We start from the raw sequence: 16,119 nt of genomic DNA, 5'->3' as shown, positions 1-16,119 counted from the left end.
CTTCAGTTTTGCAGAGAGTTTTGTACACACGCCAGAACATTATGGACTGAAGATTTTTTGGGTTATTTTACGACTCTTTTTCAACTGCTATGGTTATTTGAGAAGCTGGCATCCAAAAAGTAATATGTCCTTGTTAAAAGAGTTGTAAGAAAGAGAGAAAATCTAATAGGCCTAAAGCTTATATACAACAATTTGTAACCTATTATTGTGATGTACCGAAGTACATATGATATTTCCGTGCAGGGATTCTGCATTATCATATGATGAAGGATAGGTGGAGCGGAGAAAAATTCTCTCCGGTACCGGGACTCGAACCCGGATTTTCAGCTCTACGTGCTGACGCTTTATCCACTAAACCACACCGGATTCCAATTCCGATACCGGATTGTATCCTGTCAATTTAAGTTCTACCTCTTAGTTTCTCTTTAGTGGCCAAACCTCATGCACTATGTCACAGATGTGTGACAGTGGCACAATGTCCAACACACTATACTCTTATTTTTTTCATGGAGTGCAGTTCCATAGAAAGGACTTTGCCGACAGACCTTCTACTGCCCCCTACTCATTGGTTGTCATAAATGAATATCTTTCTTATGGTGACGGAAATTTTGTCTTCTCCTGTCAGCAACCAATCACAACCCTTGTTCTGAAGAATTGACAGGCTCTCGTCAAATCCACGTGGAGGCAGAGTTGCTGCATCTTTTCCGAATTCCAAGAATCCCGTCAGTCTCATTTCAGGGTCACCAGGATTATGACAACTGTGCAATGTTGGGACGAGGGGACAGGATGGAATTGTCAGAGGTGTTTGTGTAGGAAGTCATAAATCTGTAAGTGGGTGTTCAAAGGAGCCACCTAACTGCACTCCTTGAAATAAAATAAGGTATATGTGCAGAGGTGCACTCATTACGAGTGACTAAGTGGCCGGGATCCGACTGAATGAGCGCCGTCTTAAATCACTAAGTGATTATTTACGCATATCATAATTATTGTGATGTACCGAAATACGTATGATATTTCCGTGCAGGATTTCTGCATTATCATATGATGAAGGATGGGTGGAGCGGAGAAAATTTCTCTCCAGCACCGGTACTCGAACCTGGGTTTTCAACTCTACGTGCTGACGCTTTATCCATTAAGCCACACCGGATTCCAATTCTGATGCCGGATTGGATCCTCTCAGTTTAAGTTCCACCTCTTAGTTTCCCTTCATTGGCCTGTTTTGTGTGCTCTTCATATTCTTAAGTTGTATAAAAAGTAATTGTGTATAATGAACATAAAATATTCAGTAGGCCTATGTTTGTGGGTACTGTTTTCATTTTTTGTTTAGACATGTTGCATTTTGAATGTGTTCGCCATGCTACAATAAAATTGAACAACTACAGTAAGAAATAGATGTAATCTTGGACATAACAACCATAACACAGAAAATGTACTTCAGAATGAATTTCCAATGTAGTAGAGTTCTAATCCATCACTAGCAACTAACTAATTTATACAAACTATAGACCACATTAATGTGAGGCAAAATCCATGGATACTTTTTTTGTAAATGAACTACCGGTAGGGGCTACATATTTTTCACCATAATACAAGGAAAAGAAAATAAGAGTACTGAAAAATAAGGATAAGAAGACTAATGTTTATATGGTAACAGCAACAGAAAGACACTCTGAAATAGCCAAATCTTCGTTGTTTGACTCCATCTTTACCACACAGCATGATGGGACGTTCTGTTGTAATTAGGCCTACTATTGACTGTTGCGGACAATGTGAATGGACAAACTCTCAAACATGTTGCGTTTTGAATGAACACACGTCTTTCTTTCGTTATTTACTGTGGAATATGTTACATTTGGAAGGGATGTAATGTCAGGAATATGTACGCAGAATTAAATGAAGAATCCACGCCAACTGTTTTCTCCGTTTTGAAATTTTACGGACATGTGACTTCCTGTACGCCAGCTCCTCATATAGAATCTGAATGAGATGGTGATAATGCCAGCGAAATGAGTCCAGGGTCCAACCCCGAAACTTACCCAGCATTTGCTCTTATTGGATTAAGGGAAAGCACCGGAAAAAACCTCAACCAGGTAACTTGTCCCAACCAGGATTTGAACCCGGACCAACGGTCGTTACACGGTCAGGCGTGCTAACCATTACTTCACAGCGGTGGACGAATGAAGATTGAGAAGATAATTAAAAAATATGCTATTTTAATGCTTCCTTAAAGCATTCATCTCAATAAAAATTTCATTTGAGACTCTTTATTTAGTTTAAAATTATTACTCCGGAATAGAACTTCGGGGAAGTACAGTTTTCGGAAAATTCCGTCCTATAAGAGCACCGCAGGATAGAGGACACAAATAGGCCTACTGACTAATTTAAGTACTGGCTGACTTTTCGTGAGCCAGACGCAAGACGGATCTACTAAGGTTTAAATTGATCTGTTATGCACCCTATAGGGCAGGCATGTCAAAACCCTGCACATTGTGCAGTAGTCTCTGTGCGATGTGCATTTTCTATTCCCCTACCTGGAGGGAGTGAATCGCCTTGGAGGGGAACGCGACAGGGCTATACATACAGACCTGCAACAGCATATCAACTTTTCTTTCAGTAACACAGTTTCAGTACGGGTGCTGATTTGGCTGTATTTATGAATGAGTTATGATAAATAAAGTGAGGAGTTCACAGATAATGAAGGAGAGAAATTACGAATCATATAACATAATTGTTATAATGTTTTCCTCAGCCAACAATAATTATTTTAAAAGGAATAGTTTCCATTAGCCCATGTCGAGGTAATAATGTTGTGACAGTTTAGATCAGATTAGTAAAGTTCTCAAAATATTATATTGACAGCGCTTATTTCTTAATCAGTACTCTCACGGCAAAACGAACTTGACAGTGGCGTTGTTTTGGAGTCTGTACTAACAATCTATGGACGACTTATGACTTTCATTTCATAAGCTGGTAAGTGATGAGAATATAATGAGGAATACATGTGAGGGTCTTGAGGTTGTAAGGAGCGAAGAAAGCAACTATTTCCAAGGCGGAAAAATTTTCAGGAAAAATATATAATTGCAAATTTTCCATCTCACGTCATTATATTATGCTAATATACTTACATTAATAAATCTTTAAACCTCACATAAATAGAATATCGTCGCTTCACAGCTTGTGAACTACACTTTTAATTTCTTTCAGTAACGCTCCGAACTTGTCGATACTTGCTCTCAACTTTTCCAAATAAACTATATATGAATTTAAATTCTAAGCTTAATTTACATTATTTATTCATATTAATGTTAATTTATATTGACATACACCAAGGAAATTATTTCAGTGTAAAAACTTCACAATGTCCTACTGCATGTAATTAATTGGGAGTATAATATTTTCTTCAACATTTTTGTACCAATGGTTCCAATAAATAATAATGCTCGACGAACAATGAAAGAGTAGGGTCTATTTCTTTAAAATAATTAGTACCTACCACGTAAAATGAAATACTTATTCGTTTTTCGTTGTTTCGAAATTACTGCAATATTGTTTTCGTCAAATACTATATAAAAACCATATTAATAGATTATGCTTTAAAAACCACTACTTTGTCAATTATAACTGAGTAAGCCTAAAGTTTCTTGTATTACAATTGTCAAGTATAGACACTGATAATAACTGTGTTTTTTTTTCCTTCTGCTAAGTGTGTTTATAATATCTAAATACCTATTTAATCCAACCCTAGAAGCGCAGACTAGATTATTGTACACCTCTCCAGCTAAGAACGAGTAAGAGCAACGCTCGAATGATGCAGTCTGCACAGACCGGCGATCCGCGCACAAAACTGCACATTTAGAGTCTGATTTCTGACATGCCTGCTGTAGGGTGATTCAGAAGGAATAGTAAATATTTAGGACATGAAAATATGGACTATTATGAGCAAAAATGTTCATATAAATGTGTCCAATTTTCAATGGGTATGGAGATACAGTTAACACACAACAAGCCTTATAAATTGTATGAAGAAACGACAAATGACAATTAATTGGATCTGCTGTGTTTTCAAATCGTCTTACAAGACATAGCTACCTGGATTTTCTGCAAACAAGTTTCCAATATTGTTTCAGGAGGTTCCACTTGGCTACAAGAATGGGCATGCTTTTCTACCATGACGGAGCCCCTGTACATTTTAGTAGTCAAAAAAACTACCAACCACAATCTGTTCAATTTTTTTTTTCAATCTTACTTGTCAAAGGAGGTCATAGCTTTTATAAATTATTAATTTAATATAATCTCAAAAAACAATAATTTATGCGATTTGATTCAACAAATTTTATATATAATTGAGTAATTCAATTTGACTAGAATTCTGAACCTCCCATTAACTCCTCCAGATAATGCATAAACTTTGCACGAAGAAAATAAGCATTCTATTGTTAAATAGTTTTTGAGAAAAGTGAACATGAATTTGAAAATTCACAAATTAAGATAAAGGCAAAAACAAAAACATGTCAATGCATATGAAAGCCAGGGCACCACTTTTGAAACCTCATTTTCTGGCATTTAAATGTACGATTTTATTTGCAGATAATAAGTTAAATGTGTCAAAATTTATAAAAACTGACCTACATTGTGAGTACATTCTTCCTCGGATTGTTTCATATTAAAAACCAAGAGACATTAAATTTAGTACTAATCAAGACATCATAATTTTAATAGAAGTCGTAAATCAGATCTCCATCTACCTTCTGTTAGTCTAAACTGTTATGAATAGTAGAATAAAAAAGAAGTTCACTATTCACGTATTACAGTCTTCAATGCACAACCTAATTATCATAAGGACCATGAGAAAAGGTTCAAAACAGAATTAACCAATGAAAATTTGATTTTTCTGGCCCTAATCACTTCTCAGTGCTGTAACTTTTTTTATCAATAGCAATATGACTCTAGAATATTTGACACAAATTTAAATACACCATATTCAGAGTGTCTCTGTGATTTTGATACAAACTTTTAGAGATCTAGGAGTTCATTATGAACAACTTTAATATGTTTTGTAATTACCAAATGAAACGTTTCCGAATATGGGTTCCCATTATATGAAGACTGTTCATATTGAACACATCTATCACCAATAAATTTTGTAACAAAGTCACAGAATCACCCAGTATAGGAAAAAATTCGCAAACAATAGGAATAAATAATTAAACACACGCCGAGATCATAATGAATTTTCATGCAGTAAATAGCGAGGGATTATCAGATGACAACACCATTTCTGCAGATAGATCTGTACCGGGATGATCTCAAAACGATCACCTCCGTAGACGCTGCCACAGAGAGGTAGAAACTCTTGCTCACGTTTTGGGATCGTGTTCTCACGGTGATTCATTAAGGAATACGCGTCATCAGAACATTAGATCCATTATAGCTGCAGCGCTAAGATACAATGACTTTCAGATTTTCGAAGAAGTCCCACGGTCTAGCAGAAATTGGAAACCACAGAAAAATCGGTATAATTTTAAAACAAATACAGCCAGCTTGTTCCAGTTCGAGTTCAGATACATCAGAGTGTAAGAATGTGGCGAACAGTACCGAAAATAGTGGAGTGTGTGGTTTATCTGAATCAGGCGTTTCCGATATTAAAACAGTAATAATGACGCGGAATCAATTATTTCAGTTGATCCAAATGACGCATACAGGGCGAAATAAGGGGCGGAAATATTTTTCTCTGCTTAGAGGCGCCAAGTAGCTAGATTCGATCCTAGGTACCTGCCACCATGCCTGGTCTAAAATACACATTCGATATGCAAATTTCACTTTTTTCAAACAAGAAATTATGTGTGTCCAGGCTTCTAAACTGTCTTAAAAGATAGCGAATACGGTAATTTGTATTGTAATGGAGCCTTTGATAAGTTAGGAAGTTATTTTATGTGAACTAGGGCACATACTGCTAGCTTTAACATTTTAACAGAGGTATTCATATGTAAATTCTAATATCATAACATTTAAATACCGGAATAGCAGGAAATGAAGCCGCTTCTCTGGAGAGGAGGAAACCATAAGGCTGCGAGCATGTGAAGGGCAGGCCACGTTGAGCCCTGTGAACATTATCAATGAACACAACACAGTAATGTTAAGCACACACTGCTGAAAACTGATACTACAACAAGTCAAGGATATACACACTAAGGTATCGTCTTCCTTACGGTTTTCCTGTGAAATATTTAAATAGATAACGACGTAAAACTAGACCTCAACTTATAACCGTGGATAGTAAATTCATTCATAAGACAACAGAGAACTTTCATCGCAATTTACGTTGCTTCTCGGTATAATTTATTTTGAGATAGCCATTTCTGAAAGTAGTTCTTTCAACGCAGCAATTGCTACCGAAAACCAATAACTAAAGCAATTCAAGAAATGTTAGGACAAGTTTTAAAAATGAATGTTTTTCGTTAATAGGGTAGTTGACTAATGCCGTGATCCCCCTAATGCCGTGATACGTTTTTTCATTGACTATCACGAGATTGGGTATCTTGCTTGAAAGTTCGCCGATGTCTCAAAAGTAGCTGAAAGATGCACTCTTTCCAGAAAGATGTCTGGCGCTTTGATCGGACCGTAAAGCTTTGACTGATATTCAGTTCAAAAAAAGTATCACGGCATTAGGCAACTTTACCCTACATGAATCTAATACATCTCTACAACAACTACTTTACTGATAACTCCTATGAAACAATTGAGTGTTAATGTGTAATTATAAAAAAAAATTACGGGGATCTCGAGTTTGAACAGAAGAACGCGATCAACAGTCGAATACTCTATCACTAAGCTACACCACAGCTTTCTTTTAAAATTATAAAGATTCATTATTACAAGCCAGGGGAATTGTCTCTAAATACTGTAACGGAGGAACGGCTGTATAAAAAATAGTGTACGACACACATGTTAAAAATTATGTTATTTTGTTTGTTTAGTTGCTTCCCTCGGCGGTTTTCGAACATGTAAGGATTGTAGGGTCATTATAACATCTGGGATATGAGGAAGACTCACAGTAGGAACATAAATTTATTTGAGGATGATTTTCTTTAAGGCCTCACTTACTTTCAGGTGCATAGTTACATGAGTACACATAAGATTTTACTCATCGAGTAAGCCAGGAATGTTCAGCGCGGGCATTTCTAGCCTCTAAATGAGATGCAATAGTGACGTGGAAACTTAGAGTCGTATGCAGGCACAAGCATAAGAGATATTCTACGTCACTGTTGCATCTCGTTTAAGCGGTTAGGTACAGCTTACAGCAGTAAAATGTTTGGAAATATTCAACATTTTTTTCCTCCATTGCTGTATATTGTACAACAATGAAAATTGGTATGTGTAAGACACTGTCCTTCTGCTACATGAAAAAGAAAAATATTTTTTATGATTAAAAAAAAATATTTATATATATATTTTTTTTCCAAAATTCAAAATGGTGGTAGTTCACTGTGCAGTGATAAAGCGTTTCCTTCATAACTCATAAGCTTGTTAACTTTTTCATGTTCTCTCTCTTTTATTTTATTGCTGAAACTCATGTTTACAATATCATGCTCTTTCAACTACATTGCTTAATATATCATATATTTTTATTTTGTGTTAGAAGAAAATACTGATATTTGACAATTTTTTAAATTAATTTATCTTTTATCAGACAATCTATCAAAGGTAGAGAAGCGATCTTGCATCATATGACATGCATAAATACATGCAGAAAATTTCATCACAGAATGTTGGTTAGTTTTTGAGTTATGCGGGAAATGCTTCATCACTGCACAGTGAACTGAATTTTGAAAAAAAAAAATGTAAACAATTTTTTTAAATCGTAAAAATATTTTTTTCATATAGCAGAAAGACAGTGTTTTATACATACTAATTTTCATTATTGTACAAGGTACAGTAATGGAGGAAAAAAAATGTTGAATATTTCCAAAATTTTACTGCTGTAAGCTGTACCTAACCCCTTAAAGACTAGAACGTGCCAGAAATAAATACCGGTACAGAGAGTAGGCCTATCCTTCCTTAGTCCATGATTAGCGTCCTTCAGTAGTCTTAAAATATTTGCTTTAGAACTGCTTTCCTGTTTTTCTGCGCATAAAGGTCAAATTCTTTGATGTAATGCCACGAATTTTGTAACAATAAAGAAATTGGCCACGCTACCCCATTATCTCCTGTCCTAGTTGCCTCATAAGTGATGCCATGTTGGTTGATTAAACACCAAGATCCATTATTCGGTGGTAGCTCAACTTTTACACTAAAGGACACAAACAACATAGCATTATTACACTGTCAAACGTTTTCCTTAAATTTTTCGAAATTTTATCATTACTCGTAACCAACTGCTTAAATTCAGTTACAATGGAAGATCACTCAAATACATGTTCCACCGTAACTTTTGCCAAAATTGGCCGGATCAAGTAAATTATAGCTCAATCGTATGTTTTAAGCCCAGCTCCGATTTCGAAATACTCGTATTTCAGTTTAAGTAAAAGGTAAACAGAGTTTCCAATTATTTTAATATAAAGATATGTAATGAAGATGTATTATTATTATCAATGAAGATTCTTGGTTAGAAGAAGGGACGGACTCGCTTCATTTTAATATAGGCTACAAGTATTTCTCTAAATAATTAGGGTAGGATACATGGCGTTATACTGTGGTATAAGTACGTACCACTTATGTACTGTGTGTTCTGGAGAGTGGTTAGATTTTTCTTTTAGGTGAGGGGGATGCAATTTACCAAGTAAGGTTTGTTTTGTAAAGCATGTACGATCAAGAGACCCATGCACTGATTTGAAAGGTAAATTCTGTACGTGTAATACGTATATGTAACTGTTTAATAAATCTATACCTCTTCATAATTGAAATTAAATTATACTTGTTTACGTATTTATTTTATTCGTTTTAGTTAAACAGCCTTATCATCACCACTACCTTTTTTGTTATCACCTTTATCCTTTGCCCCCAAGTTTCCAGTCTGTTCCATTCTAATTCCAGCAAATATCATCAATGGACATTCGATATTTGCCAGCAATAGAGTTTCTAAAGTCAGCAGTCAGCAGTCTTTGTGGACAGCGTACTTGTTTCCAATCGAAGTGATGCGTTGTTCGATTTCCGGCATGGGGAAAGTAAGAGAATTGTCTTTCGTACGTACTCTAAAGTGGGTGTGTGTTCTTTATCAGGTACTGCCCTGTGTTGTCTCGGCGGTAGCCCTGTCCCGTGCTGATCACAGGGCTAGGGATGCCCGCAATCAGAGCTTGTTTTCAGAGTTTGCGTAAAGATATACCGCATTGAATTGTCAATAGGTATTAAAGGAAGAGGTAAAACTGACAAAGAAAGAAAGTAGTAAAGAATTGCCTCGTTATACTACTAACAAGACACAAGGTCGTCGTTTAAGGAAGAAACAAGAAAAGGTAGAACCATACATCCTATCTCTAGGAAAAAGATATACTTTTTTCTATTTCATTAAAATTCTTGAGTTATCCATTACTCCTATTTATCAATATGCAATAATATATGCAATTTACATTCTTAGAATGTAAGAATATTGTTTCTATTTAAATAATAAAAGTAAATCGTGGATGTAATACTCAAATAGATAAGTCTACAACTAGTTGTAGGCACTTAACATGCATTAGAGAAAGCACTGAATTTTACTGGCTATAAATTACCTTACGAAGATAAAGTTATAGAGGTTTTATTTTTCTTTCGAAGGAAGGACCGTAGGCAAGCACCGCAGCCTTAGACTTATTGTGCAACCTCATTGTATAGGGATGATTATTGAAGTCCCTAGGACCATTCTTCAAGTACGTGATTCAATCTTAACGATTCGGCTATGGCACCAAATTCTGACGAAGCTCGCAAACTTCCCTCCATCTCTCTCTTAAAATACCGCTTTCTCAAATCGATAGCGTCTGTTCGCAGTTCACGTGCTTGGATTCTGCTGCATCCTTTGACTCGAAGATCGCGGCACCATAGATTCCGCGACTCACCAAGGCGCCATCCATCTGAGGAAGCTACACTCCCCGATCTGCCATAGTCCACTGTAGAAGCTTCTATGGCTCGCTGGGATTTTTGCAGTTCCTCCAGACATGACACCTGTAGGGGAATCCCGGAACCATTTTTGCTACGATCTCCTGGTCGATTTTTTAATTTTATTTGGTTATTTTACGACGCTGTATCAACATCTAGGTTATTTAGCGTCTGAATGAAATGAAGATGATAATGCCGGTGAAATGAGTCCGGGGTCCAGCACCGAAAGTTACCCAGCATTTGCTCGTATTGGATTGAGGGAAAACCCCGGAAAAAAACCTCAACCAGGTAACTTGCCCCGACCGGGATTCGAACCCGGGCCACCTGGTTTCGCGGCCAGACGCGCTGAATGAAACTGAAATTAATGAAGGTGAAAAAGAGTCCGAGATCCAACGCCGAAATCTGCTTCAAGTGGTTGAGAGGGGGGGGGGGAAAGAAAAAACTTTCCCGGTACAGTATAAGCCTTCGGGTCCTTTCCCCGTACAAGACAAAGACAAAAAAATTCCAACCAGGATTTGAACAAGGGCCCCCTCATTTCAAGATCAGGCAAGCTAACCGTTACCTCACAGCGGTGAACTTATGCGATGGCCCTATAGAGGTGTAGAAGTGGTTATCGAGTGCGACATGGAGCACTCTAAACTTTTCAGAGTAGGAGTTTTGTAAAACAGTAATGAATTGTGTATCGATTTTGTTACTAGGAAGAGATTAGTGAAATGCTTTGTATGGATGTGGAATAGTATGGGACGGAAACATGGACTTTACGACGAAGTGATGAGGAGCGAATAGAAACATTTGAAATGTGAATATGGAGAAGTACGGAGCGTGTGAAATGGACAGAAAAAATAAGAAATGAAGGTATGTTGGAAAGAGTGGTTGAAGAAAGAATGAAGCTGAAACTGATCAGGAAGAGAAAAAGGAATTTTTTAGGTCACTAGCTGAGAAAAAACTGCCTACTGAAGGATGCACTGAAAGGAATGATGAACGGGAAAGAGTTCGGGGTAGAAGAATGTATCAGATCATAGATGACATTAAGATATATGGATCATATGAGGAAAAGAAGAGGAAGGCAAAAAATAGGAAAGATTGGAGAAAGCTGGGTTTGCAGTGAAAGACCTGCTCTTGGACAGAACACTAAATGGATTAATTTACGAATGAATTTATCCATGAATTATGCACGTGAAGTATGACCGTTTCTAGTAAAAATATTAATTGGACTCTGACATCGAAAAGACCAGTTGCCGATGAACACGGAATAGGTTCAACAATTTCTAACATGTTATTTCTTGCATAGGTATCCCTTTTCAATAATTACAGTTTGTTTTGACGCAAACTATAGTATTTACCTGTTTAAGTTTGACAACTCACATCATTCATATTCTGTACATATAATTATAATGGTAATGGAATGCTTTCAAATTATCTTTATAGCTTTAAAACATGATAATTAATTCATTTCAATTATGTAGTTAATTTAACGATCGCATATTTTAACTGGTCTCGAATATAATCACTTATTTACATTTCCTAAGTAAAGGAAAACCTATCTGGCGTTGGCAATTATCTACGGCTTGCCATAATGATTGTAACTGTGCAACCTTCACGTATCATAAACTTCATTTTATATTAGTTAGTAAAAAGACATCTTCAAAATTATGTTGTTATATTGAAAATAACGTATCTCTTCATTATTTACATAAAATCAAATCGTCATATAACGACAACCAATTTAACAATAAATTAATGTAATGCAGTAATTTTTTTCCCCATGATTCCATAATTTATTTTATGTTTCAAATATCGGAAAAATTATATTTTTCCAAACGTGTGGCAATCATTCTCATGAGAAAATTTGAAAGCCTGAAGATTAGTCACCCTCTGAAAACCACCGATTTAAAGCATAAGAAGACGCCTGAAAGGTGTTGATCAAAATGTGTATTTACATTAGAATTTCACAATCAATTCCCTAAGTGTCACAACGTTACTACAAAAATAAGTACTGATACAGGGACATCATTTTATTTTTACTTCAATTTTTATTGTACCTGAGTTTTGGAATGTGCTTCACTCTCACCCCTTCTACTAGTAAACTTCCAACCGTTCACGACACAAAGCCGAGGGCGCGTAAGCAGTACTGAGTTACTGAGTATAGTACGTTTCAGAAATATGTTCGCGTTTTCCAGTGACGAAAGAGCTTTCAATATTGAATCATATTTTCGTACGGGTACTGTCGTCCGTTTCCCTATGTCGCATCCCGGTTTCCCCCACCTGCTTCTGTTCGCCCCTTTGTAAAGTCTAGTAGCTGGGCTATCTTAGCTCTTTTCTGAAAACATTAATTTCTGTTAGGAATTGGACGTCTACGTAATATTATTCAAGTGTTTAAAATAACTTAAATAAAAGGGCCTCCTTAAGTAATTAACTGTCACGTGATTTCCCCCCCTCCTTTCTACAACCCTGCGACAAAACCACTTGAAAGGACAGTAGATAGCATTTCTGAATGATTTTATCTTTTCGGATCGGGCAGAAGTGAAGATTGAATTTACAGTACGTAAGGTACTCTTTTATAGAGTAGGTACAGAATTATTTCAACATGAGTTACTCGTACGAAAGACGAAACTGGTAATTGGAATTAGGTACAATAGTCTATAGTGCGATAATATGCACAAAAGAACTGAAGCCTGTACCGAAATGAACGGCCACCATTTTCTAAAATGTGTTTAAATATCCATATTATAATTATTTTTCAATTTAACTTCATTCTCTATATAGTACGCTAATGTGCTGTAACAGAACAATATACACTGCATAATTAATACTTCCGAATGGATAGCTCAATTCGTGTGTAAAACACTAAGTGTTAATACAGTACTGTATTTTGATTAAACAAAAACCTAATGAAAATTATCAAACTCAAAATTGCGATATTTCCTAGTTTACATAAATGGATGAGCCACTTTTCTTCCCTCCTATACCTAGTAAAGTGATTTGTATTTTACGCCAGTATCATCGAACTCCGTCGTGGAAGGGGTAGCAAACGGTGTTTCCTGTTTCAATCGTTAATAGAAAGATATAGCCAGGTTAATATTAAAAATGTTAGTAAAAATAAAATGATGTCCCTGTACAAGTAATATACTGCCCACTGTGGTTGTGCAAGAGGCTTGTAACTGGGCTTTGCACTCGACCGCACGAGGCTTTTACAATGAAGCTATGATAAAACGGTTGGTTTTACAATGTTTAACAAGCAAGACAAGATAAATTATTCATTCATATCTATCATTATCAGTTGCATTTTCCTTCTACCTTTGTAATCTAAGGTTTGCTATCCTGTTTCGGGGAATAACTGTCAATATTCATACTGAAATAACAAAAACATTCATGGGCTTTTACCTCGTATGTGCAAGTTTCCTTCATTTGGGATTTACGATGTACTCGTTTTATTCATTTTAATGTTTGGAATCACCCTACTGATTTCTCGTACTTGCGTATGTACTTGCAGAAACACACGCAAGACGGCTATGGTGTATGCGGAATTAAAGTTTGGTTGGATGGCTGATTGACCAGACCCATGTGAATTCGACATAGACGGGCCATTCTATTTCAGCCTTGTCACAACGAGGTCGCATTCCCAGTCTGGTACTTGATTAAACAAAAGTCTAGTAGTATATACAGTCACGAAGCTCAATACGTAGTAAATATGCATCCATCGTACTATCAGGGACTGGAATGCTTTACCTGCAGACTTACTAAAGGTTTTACCAACAACCAAAAATGTATTTAAAAAGAGGCTTAAGGACTTTACTAATAGACGGTAATTATACACAGTATTTAAAGGGTGTAAATGATATGTTGTTATTGAAATGTTGTATCAGTGAAGAATTATGTTGTGTCAGTTAAATGTGTTGTGTCAGTGAAGTGTGTAGTGTAAGTGAAACGTGTTCCTGTCAGTGAAGCTTTATAGTTTATAGTGGCAGTGCAAAGTATTTGAACAGTGAAATGTTTTTGAAGTGTTAGTGAAATCAGGATAGAATCAGTGAAATGTGTCGTAGTTCCAGTGCAGTGAGTGAGTTGACAGTGAAATGAGTGTAATTTTGAAAGGTACTTGTGCAGATATGAACATATACGCGTGGGTTTTAGTTCGATCTTAGGTTTAAGATACAAATTAGATTTATTTCAAATGTTATTCTAAGTGATCGTTTCATTTAATTTAGGATATTCCCTGCTGTTGTTATTATTATTATTATTATTATTATTATTATTATTATTATTATTATTATAAATTATTGTTAGTATTAATTATTAGTATTATTATTATTAATTATATTTTTAATTAATAAGTTTATTACTGTCATTATTGAGTTAATTAGTTACCACTGCTACCGGGTATATACCCATTGCAGTGTGAATACATACATACATACATACATACATACATACATACATACATACATATATACATACATACATAGTTGCTAACCACTAGGATCGCTACTATCGCCTCATTAAAGACAATGCGAAATAGTACCTGCACAGTCTATTGTTCCTAGTACCCTCATAAACTCAAGCTTCGTGACTGTATAGACTATACTAGATCGTGATAAAACCCTAGCTTTTGAATCCAACACCAATATTGGAGACCAGTAATATCCCCAAGACTTTAGTACAGTCTATTTTTAAGTAATGTATTGCAGATGATACATGAAATGAGGCAAAGGCGAAGAGTATTAATAGAATGAAAGGGGAAACAGGTGTAATCCGGAAAAATCCTCCACAACATCTCCTTTGTCCACCAGGCCGGGAATCGAACCTGAGTCGCCAGAATGAAAGTTCAGCATGTAATTTGGATTCCTGTGTCGCATTTTTTTTAAATATTCTGCCTTAAATTGTAATAATTTTAAGTTTCTCTGTCTTCCTTAAATACGTACAGGCCTGCATATGAAATTAACAGCAATATCATGGAATCTATATGATTAATTTATTTGCGAATAAAATCAAAATGTATTATGTTTAGTGAAAAACAGTGCACATTACTGTACAGATTACTGTGCAATCTCGGCCACCAAGTCACTCAACTGAGTGCGCTCCTTGTATAATGGCAGTTGACTTAATATAAAATGTCAACATACATGCCCAACTTGGAGTCAGACCACAAAGAGAAAACATTGGAGGAGAGGGGTTCTATCCGGTACTGTGGATTGAACTCCGGCGTACCTAAATGGTGAGAGCGCTTAGTACGTAGAACCAAGAACCCGGGTTCGATCCCCGGCGCCGGAGCGAATTTTTCTCCTATAATATTAAATGACAGGACGAAAAAGAAAACAATGAAATATTGCGAAAAAGAAGTAGATGTGTAAGAAAATACATAATCAGTAACAAAAAAGATAATAACAGTGAATTTGTTACACTTTTATGGCAACATCAGTTGTACGTATGTACTCACTACTTGTATTTCAGTTTACACGTAATTCCTCTACTTTGAAAGACGAAAATAGAGAAAAAAAAAAGCGATAAAAGCATGTTTTACAGATACGAAAAACGAAATACTTGCACGAGTTTTACTCAGACAAGAGTAAACGCACGACAGAGAATTATCACGGTTTAAGTAGACCACGGGAATACCCGTCTTCAGTCACATTCACCGTGTAAATACGCCCTTGAAATAGAAACCACAAGCGTGAAGACGATAACCTCACTTCCCTCCTTTTGATCTGTATTATCATTCACCGCTTGAAGATAATTCTTACCAGAAGGGTCAGGGTTACATCCCCGAGTTGACCTGGTTGGCGAGTTGGTATAGCGCTGGCCTTCTATGCCTAAGGTTGCGGGTTCGAACCCGGGCCAGGTCGATGGCATTTAAGTGTGCTTAAATGCGACAGGCTCATATCAGTAGATTTACTGGCATGTAAAAGAACTCCTGCGGGACAAAATTCCGGCACATCCGGCGACGATGATATAACGTCTGCAGTTGCGAGCGTCGTTAAATAAAACATAACATTTAATATTTATATCCCTGACGGTGTCGGTTCGTTTGATGAAACAGGTATAAGAGGATTTTCT

The 16,119-nt window shown here is 36.2% G+C and overlaps 1 protein-coding gene across 6 annotated transcripts in view; it reads right to left on the bottom strand.

Moving 5' to 3' along the window:
- Positions 1-16,119, bottom strand: part of LOC138716301 (uncharacterized transporter slc-17.2-like) — a 341,565-nt gene that overhangs the window by 252,004 nt on the left and 73,442 nt on the right. For all 6 annotated transcript variants that reach the window (XM_069849236.1, XM_069849237.1, XM_069849233.1 and 3 more), the window contains one exon: positions 6,017-6,101. In XM_069849236.1, the coding sequence (XP_069705337.1) occupies positions 6,017-6,101 (85 nt within the window). The remainder of the gene's footprint in view (positions 1-6,016; positions 6,102-16,119) is intronic.

Source organism: Periplaneta americana, chromosome 16 (assembly GCF_040183065.1).
Source record: "Periplaneta americana isolate PAMFEO1 chromosome 16, P.americana_PAMFEO1_priV1, whole genome shotgun sequence".
Taxonomy (NCBI): Eukaryota; Metazoa; Arthropoda; class Insecta; order Blattodea; family Blattidae; genus Periplaneta; species Periplaneta americana.
Note: the sequence above shows the minus strand (reverse complement) of the source record. Positions and strands in the feature narration are given on the sequence as shown.